Raw genomic sequence first — 23,402 nt, 5'->3', positions numbered from 1 at the left:
GAATAATCTGTCGATGGTTAGAGATAAGTACTTACTGATAATGGGAGATAGCGATCTTTTTGTAATCTTAAATGGGTTATTGAAAGTCACATTCTATGTCTGTCAGTCAAAATATAGATAGAGTATGGTGGTCTACTATTGCCAGAAAATAAGTATAAAGTACTTTGATTTTTGAATTTTAGTGATACGGTCAATAGCATAACTGAACATTTGTCATATAAATCGTTGTACTACTCAAACTGAATATTTTAAAATACAAAATCGATGTATAATAAATAATATCGATTTTATTAAAATAATCAATATTTAATCGATGCATTTTAATGTTGTATTATTAAATTAGTTATTGAAATTTGAATACTGAATTGTATTAAAATAAAACAACAAAACATTCTTTGACAATTCATATTTTTTCAAATATAATTACAATGTATATATCACTATATTGAGTTACAGACAACTTTGTCGTTTTAACAATAAAATGACAAAATTATTAACAGATTTGCTAAATAAGTATTCGGCTTGTATCGTCGTTGCGTTTGCAAAAACCGAACGGGGAATAACAGAAGCGAAAATAGTCTGTGATCTTTTGAGCAACATATACGATACATATGTTTTTTAATTTGTTTCGTATGTCATACGAGCAAATAGACCACAGTGACAAGGCGATAAGTGCTTACACTGTCGCCAATGCGCTGCTCAATACGGGATCTTAGATGTTATGTCCCTTCAAACCGGATCACAGCACTACAATTTATCATTATTTGTTGGTGGTATTATAAATGAGAGTAGTACCCAGGGGTACCCACAAAAGCTTGCGCACACGGCAGTATGCACTAACGACTTCCTGATGCCTCCGTAAAATATACCATTATTTTTTAAGTGGTTATTGCGGTGCAGTTGGTGCCGGTGAGGCCAGCATTTCTACCCCTTTATGCTAGAGAAAAAATGTGGGCTTAAACAATGCCCTATTAAGAGTCCCAATCGTTTTGTTTTAAGAGTTTTTGCAAATGCAGCGACGATGCACAGGATGTAAATAGATACAAAACTCTATAGACTATAAATGAACTTCCTTCTATTGTAGTTTTGGGTTGTAATCTCTTCGTCATTCGTATGCCCAAAAACGTTCGGGCATGAAGACATTATACTAAAAATTCACAACAAACTACAACTAATTTCATACGTGGAAGATAATACAGACATCTTATTTCTATATATTCATGAGAAAAGTTCGTCTAATTCTTAAAACTCACACAGAATTTACCTAAGGGATTATAGAGGCTACAATTTGGTATAACTGTTGATGTTTACTCTTCACGAATTCGTTTAAGTTTACAAGTTCAAATAATTTAATAAGTCATATTCGAACTTCGAATACATTACTAATTCGGCAGTGTTATTGTAATAACTTTTTATAAACATCATATAAAAAATTTGGAATTATAAACCATTTATAAAGAATCGTCTTAATGTGTACCGTTACTAAGTTACATTAATAGGTACGAAAATTGGTAATAGTACCAATTTATGAGTACAAAATAAAGTGATGTGTAGCATAAAAATACAAAGCTATGTACACATTCTCTTAAGTGGAAAATAATGATGGCTCCTTAAATTGTTAGTGCATCACGTCCTATGGTTCAAAGTAAAATCAATCGACGTCCTTACAATATTATTACATAACCAGCAAAATAATGTTTTAAACGACTGATCTTTTTTAATCAACAATACCCAATTGAAGTATTTGTTTTTTTTTAAATAGTTGACTTAGGAAGAAATATATAAGGACGCAAATTTATAATTTACATTTCACAAAAAGGTTGATTACACAAATTTGGATAAATTGTAAGGTTATGTGTTAAGACAATTTGCTTTTTCAAATAGTAAATGACTTATTATACTTATTTGGTACAAATATAATCGCTATGTGTGTGCAACGTCTAAATTTAGGTAACTCATACATTTTCGTCTCCGGTGTTATTCTCTATACACAACAAAACATAACTATCTAATCTTAAAACTAAAGGTTTCTTTAATAAATACATATTAAGATCATATTAGAATATTTTCACTCTATTTTGTCACAAACGTCTCTGATAAAGCCGCCTCCGCTCAATAAACCTGGAAATAAATAAAAAATGTCATTAGTTTTTAGAAAATATATTTTATTTATTTAAGACCATATGGATCATATTACTTCATAGTTTCTATACATAGTCTGTGGTTTTTGCTTTACTAATTATATTTGTACTGACGTTAATGGTGTACATCTACAATAAATATAAGTGCGTACTTATAATAAAACGTGAGAAAGCGTATACTTACGTTTTATTATTAAAAAAAAAAAAAACTATTGTATAACAATTGATAGAATAACACATAATATGCTCGTATATACATTACTGCATTTAGTACGCACAAAAATACAATGATACAAAATGTGATATTTGGTGGTATTATTTCATTTCAGATGCGGGAACCCTATTATTTTGTTGAATAAATAGAAAATTCTGATCTATTATTATACTGTTGTTTGGTATAATATTAGTTAGATTAATTGTTAAAGGTTTAGGTCAAAGTCAACAACGATAGCGTCTAAAACAATTTATATTTTTTAATAATTTTGGTAAGTAGGTTGTAGAGTTTTTTGCTAATCTGCCTTGATACTAACGTCAAACAGTAATGTCGAAAGTTTGAGTGAACCAATATTATTACAGGCACAAGCTATCTTAGCACTGACGATGTAAGGAATGGTTAAATCTTTTTTACATCATCAATGTCTCTAGGCGGTGGTGAATATTTATCATCAAATGACAAATTTGGCAGTTCGCCTACTTTTACAATAAGGAAAATAACAAATATATTCGACTTATTTGATTATTCCACTACGCTGTTATAATTCGGAGTTCGTTGGATATAATTTTATTCTAACTTGGGTATTCTCTAGATGTTTGACCATATATGAAATACTATTTTTCTCACCTTAACACCATATGCCATCTCGTAGCCTCCCTTACTTTGCATCTGGTTCTGTATGGAGTGAAGCAGCGATGAAGGCATGTCCACGTCGGTTGATCCTGGAACGACACAAAGATCAAATTAATTATTATGTTATCCAATAGTAATAGAGTAAGGTCAAGGTATTCGTGTATACTGCCCAAAGACAAGCTATAAAATGTTTAAAAATTACATTCTAAAATTAATTAAAATGTTATAGTAGTAATATTGCATTTAAATTTACAACTTTCAAATAAAATTATTAGTTAAGATTCATTAAAAAATAACCATAACCTCAAAATCCTATTTAATAAAAGTTCCTATTTGTCGATTTGGAGTGTAGTAAAGTCATTAAATAATTAGTGTTTGTAAAATTGGAATTTTGGTTCTGGAAATAAAGTGATTTTATTTATTTATTTTATTTTAAAATATATCTGGCCTGCACTAACGTTAGAAAAAGGGTTAAGTTTTCACTTAACCCTATTTCATGTTTTAAAAACAAATGACAGCTGTTGACAACCTTAACCAAGGTATTCAATTATAATAATATTTAACTTATATAAAAATGTATTTATAAGTTTTAATTGACTTTGAACTGAACAAAAATATAAGTATTAGAAATCAATCGCATTCAAGAAGTCTTCGTTTCAATCTAATTAGTTGTAAGGTTGCGCGTTCACCAGACAATGAAATTGACACTGATGTTAATTATTGAAATTAATTATACAGGATGGATTAGATTGGCCTGGTCACGCCAGTCTTTATAGGTCATATTATAAATGATCAGATAAGGCCTTTTTTGTTACTTGACCTATTTCTCTCGAACCGGACTTTAGTTGAGCTAAAAATAGTATGAAGTAAATTTAGAAGAATATTAAAATCTTTTTGTTTCTTTTTTTCTAACTTTATTATTGATAGCACCCTTGATTTATCATCGTACTAAGTCTATTCTCGTATATCACTGAATAATCTATATGCGTATAAATTACTTTGTAACCATCATAGGCTCTACTCATACGTCCTTTAGCATCTTATATTATTTTTTATTACTTATAATACTAGAATAGTTACAATGTCTAGACATTGTAACTATTCTAGTATTATATTGGTTCGTAAACATAGTATACAAACGTAGTTATCAAATGAAATTAGTCTGAGAGAATTAGAAAACCTGCTTTATCAAATAATTCAATAAAAAAAATGTTTAATGATACGACAGCAGAATGCGGTAGTAATCTTTATGTTATTTCAATTTATGTCAAATTTCTTTATATAACAGTAAATATCTTCACATTTTTTTATTCATAAAATTCTTGAATATTTATCGATGGCAAGATACTACGAAACGAATATGTCAGATCATATTTTTATTAAAACCTTTTTTCTGGCCATTTTTGATTTAATGAAAATATTATCGATACAATTAGTTACAATTAAAAATATATTTTGACAACACGAAAAAACGTGATCAGAACTTTCTGTGCAACAATAACGACCTTGCGCTCGAATAGTCGCCGGTGAAGTTACGGCGCCATTCGGGTCGACTGCGAGAGCCGTCCTTGATTCACCTGACATTCCTTATAATATAAATACACAGATAGTTATGTAATAGGGTTGTCAATCGTCATATTTTGATAAGAAACATTCTTATCAATTTTAAGAAAAATATTTCTAAGAAATTCTAAATCTATTATCGTAGTTTCATCGTATTGATATACGACGAAATAAAAAAAACACATTAGTTATTGATATAAGTTTTTTATTTAGTGAAATGCTTAAAATATTAATATGACCACATGGAGTCTTTCTTAATGTGAATTGGTAAGTTCAAGCCCAGTGAGTTATTAAACTTAAAAAAATGAGTTAATTACATATAAAGAGAACTCCACTCTCTTATAAAACTCACACAACGTCACAACTTGACTCCAGTGGAGGTTAACTAATTTACTTTTACTTATTTAAATAATTCGACGATAGATTTCATATCAATTGACAAGTTACTTTGTCAAATGAATAAATTCAAATTCTCGAATCTTATTCCAAATTTTACGAGGATTACTTAGCATGCTATCATATAATCTGTGCCGAGTTAAATAAGCAATATTTTTATTTATTATCTGCATCAAAAGCTGACTTGTAGCAAATGAAAGCGATGTGAATTAATTTGCCGTAAATACGATTATCAGACAGGTTTTAACTCAAGCATAGATTAAATACAGTTAGTAAGAACCAAAAATAGGAAAATCAAATAAAGAATTAATGTCATGACAATTACCTTATTCTAAAATTCTAATTATTAAGAGAGAAAATAAGAATTTTTATATCATAATAATGAACTCAGTCACGCTCTATATTTTCATATTTATCTGTTGATATTCAAGTTGCATCTTGTATAATTTTGAACTGGAAACCATTTCTAAAACTCTATCTAAGTAAATGCACGATTATTAATTATTTACTAAACCATTGTTATTATCTGCAATGCATAATTTACGTGGATAACTTTTCTGTATTTTTGATTAAATATTTAATTTATTGGATTAAGAAAATATACATAATTAACAACTAAATAACATATTGTAATTAAACTTCTGTTTAAGACAATAAATTGAACTTAATTGTTAAATTAAATGTTTCGCGTTATTAACCATGTTTTTTAATTATCTACGAACAGCTGCTATTAATAATAAATAATAATGAGTGTTAATTATTATTTCTATTTTCTACATTACGAAGCCAGTATTAATGGGTTAGAAGTGATATCGGTCGCTTTCTACTGCGACCGCAAGATAAAATTGTTAATTAACAACTAATATGTGAATTGGAAATTAATTTTCATATCTTATTTACGTTTTGTTATGTTATATGTACTGGTGCGTACAATTAATGAGTTTTAATAGATGATTTAACTATATTATTATGAATACTATTTTTATTAAAATCTAACCTATAAAATGAATATTACTTTAATGTAAATCTATATTGCCACCATTGCCCATAGATAATACTGTCAGAAAAAATAACTATTTATAACATCTTCAATACGCCAACAACCATGGAAACTAAAATAATATAAATTTGTGCCTGTAGATCCACTGGCTCACCGGTACTCAACAATACTGAGTACCATTGTGTGGCAGTAGAATATCTGATAAATAGATGGTACTTATGGCTTTATGCAAGCCCTTCCGGTAAATCTTTAAAGAATGACTATACTTTCTATTAAAATTATTACATTTTATGTTTACAAATGTCATACTTACAATCTTATTTAAAAAAAAACCGGTGAGATTTAAGACCCACGTTAGACGTCCTTCAAATAATTTATAGATGAAGTTTAACTACAATAAATTACATTACTTTATTTAATAGCTTGGATGCGCTTTTACATTGAAATAAAGTTTGCATAGACAAAATAATAATTTTTTTACAGGCCGTATTATATAGAAATACAAATAATAAATCATATTAGGTTTGGAAATTGTAAGCCACCGAATATTTTTGGATTTATTTTTTAATACAATAATTGTGCTATTCTAGTAAGGACACGTCTTTTGTTGTCATAAAACATTTTGTTTAATGTCTAATTATAATAAACGATTCATAAAAGGATAATCTTATCTACGTAACAATATGATTTAGAAACTTTGTGTGATGTTTTTATGTTTTTATTTAGTAGGATATAATTTTTTTACAATTAATACCTATATTTCTCTTTCATTTTACTTTTCTAGCGTCAGTTCTGAGGTACGTCAAACATTTACGTAATATAATAAATGTTTTAAATGCATGAAATGTATTTTCGTACAAAAGTTAATAACAGAGTTAAAGGTGAAGGTTTTTATGTTAAATTGAGATAATCTTAAGTCATTATGAATTAAGGTCATTGTGAGTTTGACTATCCGAAATATCTGGTCAATAAAAAATCATGTTTTCAGCCAATTAATGTTTGGTTGTTGAAAAGGAAGATTAACTAATAATACAATCATTATCTACTAATTTAATAATGACGAAAAAGATGACAATAATAGTTTTTATGTAAGTAAAAAGCTGAGAAAGCACAGTGGTTAGAACGCTTACTTCTCAACCGATAATTGCGGGTTCAAACCCTGGCAAGCGCCACTGAATTCATGTGAGTGAGGAAACCAGCATCTACTCTCTCTGCGTCTCTGCCACATGTGAATTCACCAACCCGCATTGGAGCTGTGTGGTGGAATATGCCCCTGACCTTCTCTTATTATATCAAGTTAAAACACTTGACATATTTTGCAGTAAATATCGAAAAATAGTTTAGAAAGTCAGCCCGGGAGCGGAATATTTTTAGGCTATTTTTCTTTTTACTTTAAGGTCATAAGTACATTCAAGATTTGTAAAATATATTATGAAATTAACTATGCTAATATTTAAACAGTCTACTTACAAACTTTGTATAGTAATTGGTGAATTTAGAATGATCGATAAACAGCTCGTCTGTCAATAATCCCGAGATATTATTGAGACTCGATCGAGCTAATAGATCGTATTGTGTCTAACGCTTTATCTATCTATTGTAACTATTTACACGGGTACGTTACCGGAAATCAACAATTTATTGAATTATATATTTATCAAGACTCGGCACGGTTACCGATACTTGACCGTACAATAGACCATATTAGAGAAACGTGTGATATCAATAAACTCCAACTCTTCTTGAAAATGGAGGGCATCCTTAGCCCAGCAATGGCTTTCTACATGCCGTTATTACAGATTATTTTAGTGATTTTTCTTTGTTAATGTATTAGGTTGCCGGATGTACAAAATATGATGATGGTAAATGGATACCACTACCCAAAAAAAATGGCAATGTAAGGAATATTAAACATTCCTTACAACACACCAAAATGCCACCAATCTTGGTAGTTAAAATGCCATGTCTCTTTGAATGACAGAAACACTGTCTCACTCACCCTTCAAAACGACATATAATAATATTAAGTATATTCTTTGGTGGTAAGTATATGGTAAGTACCCAGATAGGACTGCATAACGCCTTACCACCAAGTGTTCTCTGATTTTACGTCACTATGTAATTGTTTAATCAATGCTGTCTGCTTCTTACGAACGTCATAACTTATCGCATAAGGCAATATAACTGACTGACTCGCATAAGGCAATATATTCAACATAAACTTGGAAGCTTTTTTAAAAGGGATATTTTAAAAGTATATCTAACACTACGAAAGGTTTTTGCTTTTGTCTTGATGAAGTGCATGTAATCGATATGTTCTGGTTTCACTTTTTATAGCATGATGCAGGGTTATTGGTCATTCTCGTTAGGCGGTGATAGGGATGGCGATCCGGAAAATGATGTTATTTTATTCCATTTTTTCGAGGTTATAAAATTGATACAAACTGTCACCCCTAACACCTCTCTAACGGGAATACGTCGAATTAACAATAACCATGTATATATTTAGTCCTATACATATGTACATGGGGTCACACATATGTCCCAATGAAACAGCGCAAACATATTTATTAATCTTTCGTAGAAGACGCTGCGACGATAGTGCTCATAAATATATCTGACACGAGAAACGCGTCGCGCTGAAAATTCTTAAAAAACTCACTAAACAGGTATTATATATTTTTGCTCATCCCACAGTCGAGACCGCGACTTCATGTTCTAATAATGTACCTAATTATAGTGTTCATAATTTCTCTGTATATCGTATTTTATCTATCTTTATAGATTCCCTTTTTTTACTTTGTTTGCAAACTCGTATATTTTTCCTTTAACACAAAAATAATGTAATAGCCGTCATAAAAATCATTACGATTTTTTTTATTTTGATTCAATTTAAAATTGGAATCAAATTATAAAAAAATGGTTCGATGAAAACCGGGTAAAAAATTTGCAAAAATAACACGTTTACAGCTTTCAGTTTTGTTTATGGACACAGATTATTTCGCCATCATGTAAGCTAGTATGCTAGTTATATGTTTAAACGATTAATTACATAGTGTCACGTCATGTTACACGAAACCATATGCGCGATGTCGAAACATCGGGCTTGTTAAAAATATAAACCAACATATTGTATGTTAGTAATTTGGCGAACGAATTAGGTTAGTGATCTTTATTAATATCACAAGTACCTACGTGATTGTTAATATAATAACAGTTAGTAAGAACTAAAGCTTGCGTCACGATAATAGTACTAAAAACACATAGATAAATTCCTTGTATTCGTAAGTGTAAAAAAAAATCTTATGCGAGGTCAAATGTTTGAATAAAAAAAGTAAAAAGTAAGCAGCATTTGTGCGCGTTTAGAACGGAGATGAGTCACTCGCCTGCTTACTCGCCTCGGCCGGCGAACTTAGTTTATTTTCAACATTCGAACGTCGGTTGGGAGCATTGAATGTGTACTTCGGTATTCTAAATTTAAATTCAAACGACAACAGCATCATTCTATTTTTTATACATAATACAAAAGGAGTACGCTTGAAATCGTAAATATTCATCATTCATAAAATATTTTATCCGTCTAAATGATAAAATAAAACGTTAACTATCTACGTAAACAATTTCTTAAATTAACCACATATTAATAGCTACTTTTCGCCCGCGGTTTTATTTGGATGTGACAATGTTAGACAGTCTCTGTGCACCTAAAACCCTTGATTATTAAAGACGTGACAAATGAACCAACAAAATCAATATCATATTCATACCATAAATCATATTAGTTAAGATAAGTCGTAAAACAAATTATTTAGGAAGTTTTTCTTTTGGGAAACCAATGAAAGAAATTCACGTTCAATTTATCTTCAAAATTACAAAGTTAAATTCGCGTTGATTTGTAACATAATACTTCCCGAAATAATTACATTGAGCGCCAGCGGACCAGCTGTTTAACAAATCGATTAAAATTTGCTCCTAATTAAAATTCACTGAAGCCCAACGAGCGCGTATTGACGATCTACTCGATCTGACTCATTTTAAGTTTAATATATGTAAGACCAATGAACTGGTAGTATACTATTGTATAAGTTAAGAACTTTGTATGTGTACTGTTAACGCTCCTAATATAATTCGCTAAAAGTAATCTGCCAGCTATAATTTATGGTAGTTCTTTAAGCAAGTCAGTCTAGGTTGGTACCCATTCATCAGGTATTCCGCAATACTTAGTGTTGTTTTATTCCGGTTTGAAGGGTTAGTGAGGCATAACAGGCGTAAGAAACATCATCTTAGTTCCCGAGGTTCTCGGTGCATTGGTTATGTAAGGAAATAGGAATGCTTAAATATTTTTTACTACACCGATGTCTTTGGGTGGTTGTGATCACTCAACATCGAGTGGCTCATTTGCCTGTTCATCGTCCAAATCTTTGTTGCAGAACTATCGATATTTTGAGTATCGATAGTTGACCTCGAACACTAGTCAGAATATCGATAGAACTGTCTATAGTTTCGTTTTGATCAATACTATCGATAGTATCGATAAATCTATATGAGCAATACTATCGTGGCAATACCATCTGTAAGCAATACTATTGGTAATAGCGATAAACTTTGAAATAGGTTCTAAACAATTTCATTTAGTATCTGGTATTTAAGAATCGAATGTTGTCTCTTTTTCTAAATTCACAACGTAAAGTATTTCACCCAGTAGAGAAACGTACATTTCCTTTGTTCTTTGTGACATGAAAACGTCAAATAATACCTTCATTGATAATGTTATTAGCGATCAATGTTATCAATCAAGTCCTTTGAAAAAGATCAATTGATATCGATAAGTTAGAGAATTAATTGTATCAAGATATTTGATAATTTGGACGCACAGGATCGCACGTAACTTTGCATTTGATTACCGTTATCCGTACTATCGGTCATCAGAACGGCAAACCAACAGCAGCCTGTAAATTTCTCTCCCTTTAAGGAGAAGGTTTGGAACATATTCCAACACGCTGTTCCAACGCGGGTAGTGGAATACATATGTGACAGAATATCTATGAAATTAGACACATGCAGGTTTCCTCACGATGTTTGCTTCACCGTCGAATTTATAATATATATTCATCATTCATTCATTCATGTGCTTAATTTGTGTTTATATATAATTATAAAAACAAATTTGGCACATGCATATTCAGCGGTGCTGGCCTGGGTTTGAACTCGTAACCATCGGTTGAGATGCACGCGTTCTAACCACTGGTCCATCTCGGCTCTAAAACGTCAGAACACATCTAAATAATTACAGTTTTAGAAATGCGAAGACTAATCTATCCGCTGTAGCCGGAAATCGGTTGGTTATATTTAAAATTGGAAATCGAAAACGAACTTATAAAAATACACACAGTTATATAATGGCGAGCGTGACGGGACAGCGATAAATTAGTATTTCCATGGAATAAACGCAATAATTATTCCAGACTGCAGACGTCGGACGCATTACACGTAATTTGTATGAATTCATTCGTTGTAGCAACGCTGCGACAATTCCTTGCCATATACGGAAGGAGACGTCCAACTGGCTGGTCTGACTCCGAATTTGGAACGCACGTGTATATTCAGCATACTAATGACATAGCCTTTATGTAACTATAATTATAATACGTAACCATTGATATTCAAATGGTTCTTTATGCTCAGTGACATAAGACCTGCGTTCCGTTGGAGCATTGCTTGGATATTGTGACGTTTGAAAAAGCTACCGATCATGTTTAATGAGCGATACACTTTAATCGTTTGTTGTAACTTGATTTTGATTTTCCTTTCGGTCTTATACATAAAATTTAAGTTACGTAAAGATTTTCTTATAATAAACAAACTGATATCAAATTAAGTTATGCTTGCTTTCTCTTAATATAATAAATGACGTTAAATAGAATAGGTATAGATGTATAACTACTTAGTATGTAGTTTCGTTGATCTTGACTAGACATCCTCTGCATTGTGACGACTAAATGACCTAGTATGGAGTCGTGATGAGTACCCATCCCCCTAGAGAGAGCTTGGAAAGCATTTTTGTTGGAAACATTCCAACACACTTATCGATTCATTGTGTATTAAGTCCTGTCCCGAGAATACTTTGTGCTATTAGTAACTATTTAAATTTGCAAAAGAGAAATTGTTAGTAGCATTTTAACTTATAAAAGACTACTTGTCGCCCGTGGCTTTGCTCTCGTTTTAGGGGATAAAAGTAGCCCTTCCTTGGAGTTCAAGTTTGCTTAACTCCAAATTTCATCTAATTCGGTTCATTATTTTGATCGTGAAAGAGCGTCAGACGGACAGACGTAATTTCACATTTATAATATCAGTATAGAAATACAGATTTTATCCTTAAACGCATGCTGTATTTCTTTTGATTTAAAATAAATTTTCAATATATCGTAACGTACTTTGTAAGCGTAACTTGGCTATGTCTAGAACTAGTCCACAGAAGGTAGTATGACGACGCTTGTTTCGTTTTTTATAACGTTTTAAGGACTAGAAGTGGTTTGTGTGAAAAGCATTTAATATATAAACGTCTAAGTCTGTTTGCAAATAAAAAGCGTTGGATGATGTTGACTTTATTTGGACATAATTGATCTTTCAAACCATAGTTCATTTTATTTATTTTTTCCTTTATTACCATTTCTCAGAACGTGTCGACAATTAGTTAATCTCTTGCAAATAAAACTGTTCACAATTGATTTTTACAACATTTTATAAACAGTACTAATTGCATATCGAAATGTTATATTTAATTTTAAACTGCAACACGACGATTTAAGGGTTCTTTCTAGCTCTACTTGAATAAGGAAACATTTTGATTTGATTCGGTATGTAAGTTATACGAAAATAATTTTTATTATTAGAGTGCCTTCTAAATAAGCAACGTGCTTAAAATTGAATAGTCAGTAACCAGTGTTCGAAATTCAATAATTTGAATAACGGTAACACCAAATACGTAAGCGCACAGACTGTAAGCAATCTTAACATGCGATAGGATCGTGTGTCGATATCTTGTTAGCAATATCATTGGGTCGTTCACATCGTTCTCGAAAGCTGTCATTAATCGATTGACAGATATATCGATTGTAAGGATTATATCGATTACAAATATTATACTTCAAAATTCTATAATAACACATGAAATGCTATTAAAATTAATGGTACTGATAATTGAGGAAAAAAAAATTATATAACTATACTAAAACTATTATACAGCTGAATAAGAATAATATCTGCTGAAGATTATAATAAAAGATTGTAATCTTACATAAACACGATTCAACTAACTATGAGCTTACATAACAAAAAAAATAGAATTTTACTCCAATTTCTATGCCATTTTTTTAAAAATTCAAAATGAGCTCATTTGGATTTATGATATGATGGTTTCCAAAGATCGTAAGTTTTTTTAAACACTTAAATAAATTAATTTTATGGGCTTGCCAGTACAATTGATCCAGTTTAGTCCAGAAACAATAATTATAGTTAGTTATCTACGTACATTGTTTGGGGGAGTCATAAGCGTGGAGTTCCCTCGATTCTACGAAGTCTAGAGATGATCAATATCAAATAAATTCAATAGGGATTATCTTGGTAATACGACATTATAATGTAACAATTAAAAAAGTAAAAGGAATTAAGTAATTAAGAAAAGTTAAGCATGGACATATAAAAAAATAACAAAAAAACCATTGCAAAATTTATAAATCAGTTAATTATAAGTCATTATTTAGATAGTTAATATTAGTTAAATTAATAAAATATTGATTTATGTATGAAGCACTGTATTATATCAAAGTGCTAACGAATAGTTTGAGAAGTGAATAAATAAAAAATGAAGAACATACCGATGTGTCCTGTGTGTTGGAAATTGGTTGGTGCACTAATCATAGATCTGTCTATTCTCCGCCGGGTGCGCTGTGCCTGCGCAGCTGGCTGGTAGCAGCAAGCGAACCACTGCAGCCACATCTCACTGCCCGTAGTTGCCATCTCTAAAGTCTACTACACCACTTCACTCCACTAGTCTTTAAAGTATCGACGCGTTTAAACGCGGCACGAAATCAACAATGGATCGTTACGATCGGATTATTGTAATTTTTGAAAATCGAACACGAACCACTTCAAGTTTCAATATCACAAAATGGCCGACGAATGTTTCGTCTCTCGTTCGATCTAATTTACACTTGAACGTTGATTATTTCTTTATCGGATTAGATATCTTAGTTTGAGAGATGCGTCCTCTCCGTTGATCTCGCATGTACTGATAGTGATGTCCGCATGGCTCGCCAATAAACTGTAAAGAAAAAACATATATAAGGGATGTTCCTCGAATCGATCAAGTAGAGTAAATACACGCTTAATGGTCTATTAAACTAATTGTTATTTGTAAACTATTTCGAAATTCGATATAATGAACTAATATAGTATTACAAGTAAACAACAAGACAATTCAATTAGTTATGTAAATAATATTAATTGTGATAATTAGCAAAATAAAATAACAAAATTTTATACAATACATAAATTAAAAATTACTCGAACATAATCTTTCGAGTAATTTTTAATATATGTACCTATATATACTTGTCTCAAGTTTTGGTAGATATTTTGTCATTCTATATCGCTATTTAATATTTTTTATAAAATACTTAATACTGACAAAGCATAAAAAGTTAGATTTTATGCGAAAACGTGTCTTAACACTATGAGTTAAAACCTATAATAATATTATTAATCTGAATACATTGTATGTTTGAAATCGCTACTCTAAAGTATAGTAGCTGATATCAAGCGTTCAATTTTAAGGAAGCTTATATAATATACAGGCTATATAACACACAGCAGTAAGCATAAATGTCATCTAATCTGGCACAGCGACTCCATAATGCATGCATGCGTTATACAAGTTTAATATCATTATAGAGGGATATAACCATTCACATTAAAAAATCTTAGTAATTATTATAAGTTGTGCCTAATACAGTAACTAGTTTTAGTGCATATTTGTATATATTTAAGCATTTAATTTTTTTATTTTTTATTTTATAGGTTGGCGGACAAGCATATGGGCCACCTGATGGTAAGTGGTCACCATCGTCCATAGACAATGACGCTGTAAGAAATATTAACTATTCCTTACATCGTCAGTGTGCCACTAACCTTGGGAACTAAGATGTTATGTCCATTGCGCCTGTAGTTACACTGGCTCACTCACCCTTCAAACCGGAACAATACTGAGTACTGTTATTTGGCGGTCGAATAACTGATGAGTGGGTGGTACCTACCCAGACGGGCTTACACAAAGCCCTACCACCAAGTAAATATTAGTATATTTAATAATATTAGTAGTAATTCTTATGTTAATAAATGTTTTCCGAGTTATCTCTTATTATTGTATTTATTATTGGTTTTCAATTACAATAAATGAACTAATATAAATTCAGTTGACGCAGACATTTTTCTAAGAAACATTCCACCGCTCAGATCTGAATCCATTCAGGTCCTGTAACCTTGGAGTAATCGATCCAACTGGCTGGAGAGCGAGAAACTCAAGTTATATATTTATATGAAATTTATTGTTTTTTAAATAATTTCCATTATTACGTTTGAATTATTAATAATACATTTACGCACCTGTCTGTCCTATTCTTATCTACATCTTATCACGTCAGAGGATGAACGTGATCAGTCAGATAAGCTGACGGATGCTGGGCATGTGAAGTTGCTTCAGAGCTGTGATGATCGTCGAGATTAAAAGGATATCGATATTTGGAGGAGGTGAAGAAAAATAAAATATTTTACTTCGAATTGGATATATTCAACCTAACGTCAAAAGGTATATTTGATTTATACTAATGAAATATAGTTAATGAGTTTGTTTTTCCTGTTTAAACGCGTTAATCTGTCTTTTGTCGGATCTTAAAAAAATATGTTTTCATGGTAGCTCAATTCTTGAGTAGACCTTTCTGAGTATCGGCCGGAATCTCCGGTGGGTTGTTACCTAAGGTTAACCCAATAGGTTTACCAAACCTTTAACGAAGCCGCAAAGAATAGCTAGTATATTTTTAGTAGTATATGTTTAGTATAAATTCGATAATGACGAAATGAAAACATAAGAGGTGTAAGGCGAATTAATAGCAATAAGAAACAGTGATAATAATAATTAACCGGATAATAAACAAGACTGTTACCCCGTATGTTTGAATGTGTACCAGAACCTACAATGATTATAGCGATTCTGTTACTAGGGTCATTAATACGTTATATGAAAGTTTTCTGGTATTTTTTATAATTGTTATATCTATATATGTTGGTGCTTTTTTTGCTTACCTTTAATTGCGAATTGAATATTTATGTATAATATATGTATGTATATACGTATATTATTGTGTACAATTAGTGTTGCGTTTTTGTATTGAAACCCGTGGAACTCATCGCAGAGAAACTTTCAAGAAACGCAACCCAACAATTCCATTCAGCTTCGAACACACATAAAATATTATATAAGTTAGTATTAAATTACGATTATTATATGTAGACTTAAACATTATTGTGATTAGTTATTGATGCAAAAAACACCCAATGTTAAAATTTATACCGATAAAAATTAGTTTTAAAATATTGTAAAGTATATATTGCTAATAGTTGTTTGTGTTTTAATGATTATTTATATAGTAATAAATGCGCAATTGTCTAGACATTCAAAGAACTTTAAAAAGTCTTGAAATCCTTTTTCCAAAGAGATGGAATAGCGCAGTAACAAGAAAGGTTGGAATGGAGCCAGACACTTAGCTTAAGTACCTAGTTATGTGCAGAAATATTTGTTTTATAAACTTGATGAGTATTTTTATTGCTATAATGTAATGTTTATTGCGAAATTTCAATGTAATAAAAATAAATAAATGCATGATAATCCTTTATTTTTATATAAATCGTGTACAATTGTAATGTATTTTGTCTTAGCAGATGCAGCGTACATATGGCGTATGTATTAGTATAAACATCCCTTATCCTTATAAATTGAACCTTAAATCTATTTAGATATGTATTTTAATAAACATTAATGGAGTTTCATTAATTTATTTACGAGATTTCCCAGTGGTTAGAACGCGTTCATCTTAACCGATGATTTCGGGTTCAAACCCATGCAATCACCACTAGATATATGTGTTTAATTTGTGTTTATAATTGATCTCGTGCTCAGCGGTAAAGGAAACATCGTGAGTAAATCTGCCACATGTGCATTCCACCAACCAGCAGTGGAACAGCGTGGTGGAATCTTTGTCCAGCAATGAGAAATTTACAGGCAGTTACTTTACTTTACCTTATTTAAATACTTTATAAGATATGAGGATTCCCTAATGGGAATTAGTTAATAAAACATTAGTATTTATATGTAAGTTTTTATCTTGTTTGTTTGTGTTAACTTATTTATAAATGATTTACAAATTAATTGTTTCAGTTTACTAGTGGCTAATCGATCTGAAAAGGGGCTTACTAATTGCCATCAGTGTTAGCTATTAATTTAATACACTAAATAATATCCACTTCAGTGTGTATTCCATTTGTTTGTCTTGTAATTAAGACAGCCGGCTAAAGAAATCGTCTAAGGTAACAAAAGGTAACAATTCCAAACTCAGACAAGCAGCTGAGAAGTCGTATTGTCTGAGACAACTTTAGAGCCGGTAGCCACAGAAGTGGATACGTGCTCAAAGTGCTTTAGTTTGTTTGACGCTGGATAGTACATCACTAGGGTCGTATTTGAACGCACTCAGGCTCTACGTTTATGTGCGTACGGTTTACATACGCACAGCAAAGTACTTATTTTTGTATTTGGAATGTGTATGTGTGTATATTAAGAAAAAACAACATACATAAATAAAAAGACAAGAGGCGTCGTAGAAGACATGTAAAATATTCTTAGAAGCATTTTATTCATGTCGTATTTCCAAATATGTATAACTGCATAGTATAAAGTCGCTTTCACTGTTCCTATGTCCCTTTGTATGCTTAAATCTTTAAAACTACGCAACGGATTTTGATGCGGTTCTTTTTAATAGATAGAGTGATTTGAGAGGAAGGTTTTTGTATATAATAAATACATGGACAATATAGTCAAGGAACACTGATAATTATTTTATAAGAAGTTTGTAGTGTGATGTCATCAATAAACAAATTCTCTTATATATTTAAGCCGGGGCGGGTGGCTAATGTATTTATATGTGCATCGTTTATTCCAATTTAGTAGTAAATTTGTAGCTAGATGCGTTGATGGCATCTTACGTAAAGGCGATCAAGAAATGTCGCGCGTTAGATCAGAAAAAGCTCAGAGGCATTACAGGCAAAGCTTCGTTATATTGCATTAAATTAGGTATTAATAATAAGTAAGTATATTAAAATTAATGAAGCATATTATAATGAAATACATGACATCAAAATAGTCATAAGTGTAAACAAGAAAGATTTATTATTACAAGTATTTTAAACGCGATATTTATCATGTTTTAGGCATTCAGTCTCGTGAACATAACATCATTACATAGTATAAAACAAAGTCGTTTACCGCTGTCTGTTCCAATGCAAGTTTATATCTTTAAAATTACCCAACGGATTTTGATACGGTTCTGTTTAATAGATAGAGTGATTTAAGAGGAAGGTTTTTGTATATAATATATGAACAATGTATCAGCATTGCAGGAGTGCGAAGCCGACGCGAGTCACTAGTTCGTAGATAATGTAGAAATCGAGCTACACCAAATAAAAAAAAAATGGTAAATATCTCGTTTTAAATACTTGTAATAATAAAAATAACCACGTTAATCAAAAAAAATTTGAAAAGAAAGATTTAGTCTTACTTTTAAGCTACGATATTCCTTGTATATATACTGTTAATTGTTACATCATAGAAACGTTCATTATTATCGTGTCGAGATAAAGCTTATCAGTCCACGAGAACCGTTGACATAAGAACGGTGAAAGTTTATGGTTGATCGAGCGATGACAAGGGAGGCGAAAGTGATCTCAGCGCCGGATTGCTGAACTACTTATTCAAGACAAACAGGATTCAATTTATTGTTTTGAATTTATCTATACGTGCCTTAATCGTATCGAACAACCTTGTTTCTTATTCAATTAATCGTAAGTGTATATGTAGCTCGGTGAAGGAAAACATCGTGAGGAAACCTGCATGTGTCTAATTTCATCGAAATTCTGTCTCATGTGCATTCCACCAATTGGAATTGGAACGGCGTGGTGGTATATATTCTAAACCCTCTCCTTAATGGGTTAGGAGGCCTTAGCCCAGCTGTGGGAAATTTGCAGGCTGTTACTGTATATGTAGCTTATCGTGTTTGAGAGATATGGTTATTTGGAAACGCTTTTGTATTATGTCTCGTATATAATTCTATTATTCCTTAGCAAAACGAATCCTTTTCTTTTATTTATTTAATTTATCTCAAAAACAAAACTATATAAATTTTGTGTTAATGTTATTGTATCATCTTATATGCAATATCGCATTATAACAATGTAATTATAACATTGCTAATATTGTTCATTTTAACATAAACATTTTACTCAATCTAGAACCAATAAACTATTGATAATTATTATTGTTCTAATTTCATTTTCATTGGGTAGTAACGGAAGCAAGTTTCTAAAAAGACATAAGCGACGTTATTGTATTTGAACGATTCGTCATTTTGACACCCACGAACATACTTTCCTAGTTGCACAAGTGAACGCTAAAAGATACTTCACCGTGTTTGTCCCGCTTCAATCGTTTGCTTTTGATGTTTTTTTAAAACGTCGATGCTTTACAATAGTACAGGTTTTTTATAAACAATGATTGCATAATGATTGTACGTAATTTCTGTTTGCACTGTTTTACTCTCCCTTAGCGCGTGCCTGCGCAAATTAATTTGCTCAAGTAGATACGTGCTAAGTGACGTTTAAATATGGGCTACGTTTTAAGCTAGAAGAGAAATCATTATAAATATATTATACAACAAGAGCCTGTAAATTTCCCACAGCTGGGTAATTCCCTCCTCTTCCATTAAGGAGAAGGTTTGGAACTTATTCCATATAATATATTACTGATATATTATAGAAACTAGATCAATAATTTGTATATAATATATATTCCTTTGTTTAGTCTTTTGTTTGTTTGTCTTTAAAAAATATCCCCAGTTTTATAAAAAAAAAACATTATAATTTTTAATTGCATATTATTTCATTCATAGTCACTCTAGAAAAACAGATCCAATTAAGTCTACTGTTATTATTAATACGACAGTACTACTGTCTAGTCCCTCTTAACGCTAAAACCACTGAAACGATTATTTTAACTTTATGTCTTACTTTTTTAAATAACTTCTTGAATTGGTAAAATTGGAGGTCCCAGTTTGAGTGTTACATGTAAAGATATATAAATTTCGGGCGAGTAAAGTTAACGTTCAACTAGTCTGAGAAGATAATATATTTTATTCAATAAAAAAATATATCCCTAATGCAGAGAATATACTGTTTCCTGAACAAGTTAAGATGCAGATGACATACGATACTTATCCTGAAGTGACGATACTCTCGACACACGTTTCTGAAATTGAAGTATCTGCAACAATGGGGTGAGTAATTGCAATTTTTGCAATATCTAAGCGTCCTTCATTTCCTCTCGTAAAAATGTATTCAGTATAAAATGTTTCACTATTAATGAGATCTACGTTAAATTAAAATATTCTTTAACTGGTGACCCAACCCGGCTTCGCACGGATGCAATGCTGATACTAAATATAATAGAGAATGTCTAATTGATCAGTGATTCTCTACTATATTGCCTACGTATTATAATCAAAAACCTTCCTCTCGAGTTACTCTATCTATTGAAAAATCCGCATCAAAATCAGTTGCGTAATTTTAAAGATTTAAGCATACATAGGGACAGACAGCGGTAAGCAACTTTGTTTTATACTATGTAATGATAATGATGATAAAGTATACCTACTAATTATGCAATCATTTTATTGATTCCATAAAATGCATCGAAAGCTTTGTACGTTTATCAAGTAAATAAACATCCGTTGGCAATTTGCCGCCATAGGCTTTAGCCTAGAAAGCCTACAATGAATCAGCCATAGTACAGCCTATAGTTTGAATATAGCCCGCGGAACATATTCGAGTAATCCAGCAATAAGTTGAATGTATCCTGCTGAATACAGTTTAAAACTATCGGAAATTTAAAATTAGGTTCGCAATTAACGTTTATAGCCTTTAGATTGAGAAATACGAATTGTTAGGAATATAGATTTGGGCGTAATTGGACGTTGTATTAAAAATATGGCGCATGCTCCAGCCGTACTAGAAATCATCTATCATGTTAAAAAAAAATAGCTAATTAAAGTAAGTCGAAGCCGGAAAGGAGACCAGTCGAGATGAGTTGCATAATTTGTAAGCCCTTTCATCTTACGCAGTGCGTAATTTGATCGGCTTCACGACTCATTGCTTGATTACTTCATGATAAAATATTGTTATCACACCATCGGTAATATCTTATTAATAATTTATTGTTATGTAATAATTATGAAAGAGATCAAGACTTAGTTTGAGTATTATTATTTATAAATTATCTATTGACTTGTAATATGAAATATAAATTAATAAATGATATATTAACTATATAGTAGTACAAAAAATACGAATGGAGTATGCTTATAAGCACGCAAGCAACGATGGTTGGACTAATTTTTTTACTTCAACTCAGTAATGTTTGGTATTTCTGATAACAAATTGGAACGATGTGTCATGTGCTTAGTACCGTTGAGGCTCACGAGAATTCCTCCACAACTGATATAACATGCCTCTCACTTTGACCGGGACAAACTTTCATTCAACGTGTCCTGTATATCGTCAAAAATGTCATGAAAAGAAAAAATACACCTTCAATAGTATAATAGTTTGAAGCATCGAAGCAAAATTGCTTTCCTTAAATTATAGGAAGCTATTATCGCAAATTATCGAGATTATTGCTTATATTGCTTCATTCGCCGGGCCATCTCGGCCGTTACATATCGAACAGAAAATAAAGAGCACACGATGCATTCTACATTCTGAAGCAATTAATCGGAATTATACACAAGAATGAACAGCGGAGTCAGTTATTCGATACGTAATGTCGCAATGTTACAATTCCATTAGTTTCATTGACTTTTTGTATTGTTTTAAATACATACGCTGACCGTTAGCAATGACACGATTACGTATTACAAAATCGACGATTAAGCTGATTTTTAATAAAGTTGAAAATATGATACTATTGACCATTTCAATGGCAGAAAGAGTTATTAACAAACCTTAAATTAACAAGTTTCCTGTCATCTTACACTTAACTATTTATATCCAGTTCAATTTGCAGTGCTATTTTAAATCCAAAATGAATACCATAGATAATTTTAATTTTAGATTTTGACCAATGATATCATACAAGGTTGAAGTAATTTATTTTTATTTACCGCTCCTACTATTGAAATAGGCTTTGCACGGCGATTGTTTTTGAACCAACTTCCTTGTACGGAGTATTCTATAAGGAAAACAAAACAACATCGATAATATGCAACGTTAAATAACGACATTTGAATAATAATTATTTTCCAATTTGTGTTTATATTTGAGATCCATATTCGAAATTAGATGTTATTAGCTTAAACTCTATGAATTTATTTGTAATTAATAGTCGCACGCGATTTCGCTCGGGTGTTGGTTGTCATGTGTAAGGCAGAAAAGTATGCCTATGACCTTTCTATGAGTTTAAGTTTGCTTCATACGAAATTCCATCAAATTCAGTTCAGCGGTTTGGTCGTGAAAGAGCAACAGACAGACAGAGTTACATTCACATTTATAATATTAATTTTGATCGATTTTCAATAAATACAATATTTTTACTAAATAAATACAACAACAAACAACAATAGCCTGTAAATTCCCACTGCTGGGCTAAAGGCCTCCTCTCCGTTTGAGGGGGTTTGGAACATATTCCACCTCGCTGTTCCAATGCGGGTTGGTGGAATACACATTTGGCAGAATTTCAATGAAATTTGTCACGTGCAGGTTTCCTCACGATGTTTTCCTTCACCGCTGAGCACGAGATGAATTATAAAGACAAATTAAGCACATGAATCAGCGGTGCCTGCCTGGGTTTGAACCCGCAATCATCGGTTAAGATGAACGCGTTCTAACCACTGAGCCATCACAGTATTATTTAAAAACGTATGTAAATTGGACTAATCCTTATGTAGTTTTAAAACTTCATAATGATAGTGTTGTTGCATAACGAAGTATTATGATCCCTATTTACGTATGCTTATAAATAGTTGATTGATCTTGTCTCCCGCGTAGTTTTAAACCGTACGGATATTCACGGGACTGCACTAAG

General features: G+C 31.4%; 1 protein-coding gene across 1 annotated transcript in view; it reads right to left on the bottom strand.

The window, feature by feature from the left end:
* Positions 1-389: 389 nt before the first annotated feature.
* Positions 390-23,402, bottom strand: part of LOC124538855 (CDC42 small effector protein homolog) — a 45,829-nt gene continuing 22,816 nt past the window's right edge. The window contains exons 2-4 of the mRNA XM_047116087.1: positions 13,825-14,270; positions 2,983-3,077; positions 390-2,121 (exon numbers count right to left, since the gene is read on the bottom strand). Coding sequence (XP_046972043.1) covers positions 2,113-2,121; positions 2,983-3,077; positions 13,825-13,966 — 246 coding nt within the window. The 5' untranslated portion in view covers positions 13,967-14,270 and the 3' untranslated portion in view covers positions 390-2,112. The remainder of the gene's footprint in view (positions 2,122-2,982; positions 3,078-13,824; positions 14,271-23,402) is intronic.

The sequence above is a fragment of the Vanessa cardui genome, chromosome 21 (genome assembly GCF_905220365.1).
Source record: "Vanessa cardui chromosome 21, ilVanCard2.1, whole genome shotgun sequence".
NCBI classification, from domain to species: domain Eukaryota; kingdom Metazoa; phylum Arthropoda; class Insecta; order Lepidoptera; family Nymphalidae; genus Vanessa; species Vanessa cardui.
The sequence above is the reverse complement of the archived record's forward strand: the minus strand, read 5'-3'. Positions and strand labels throughout refer to the sequence as shown.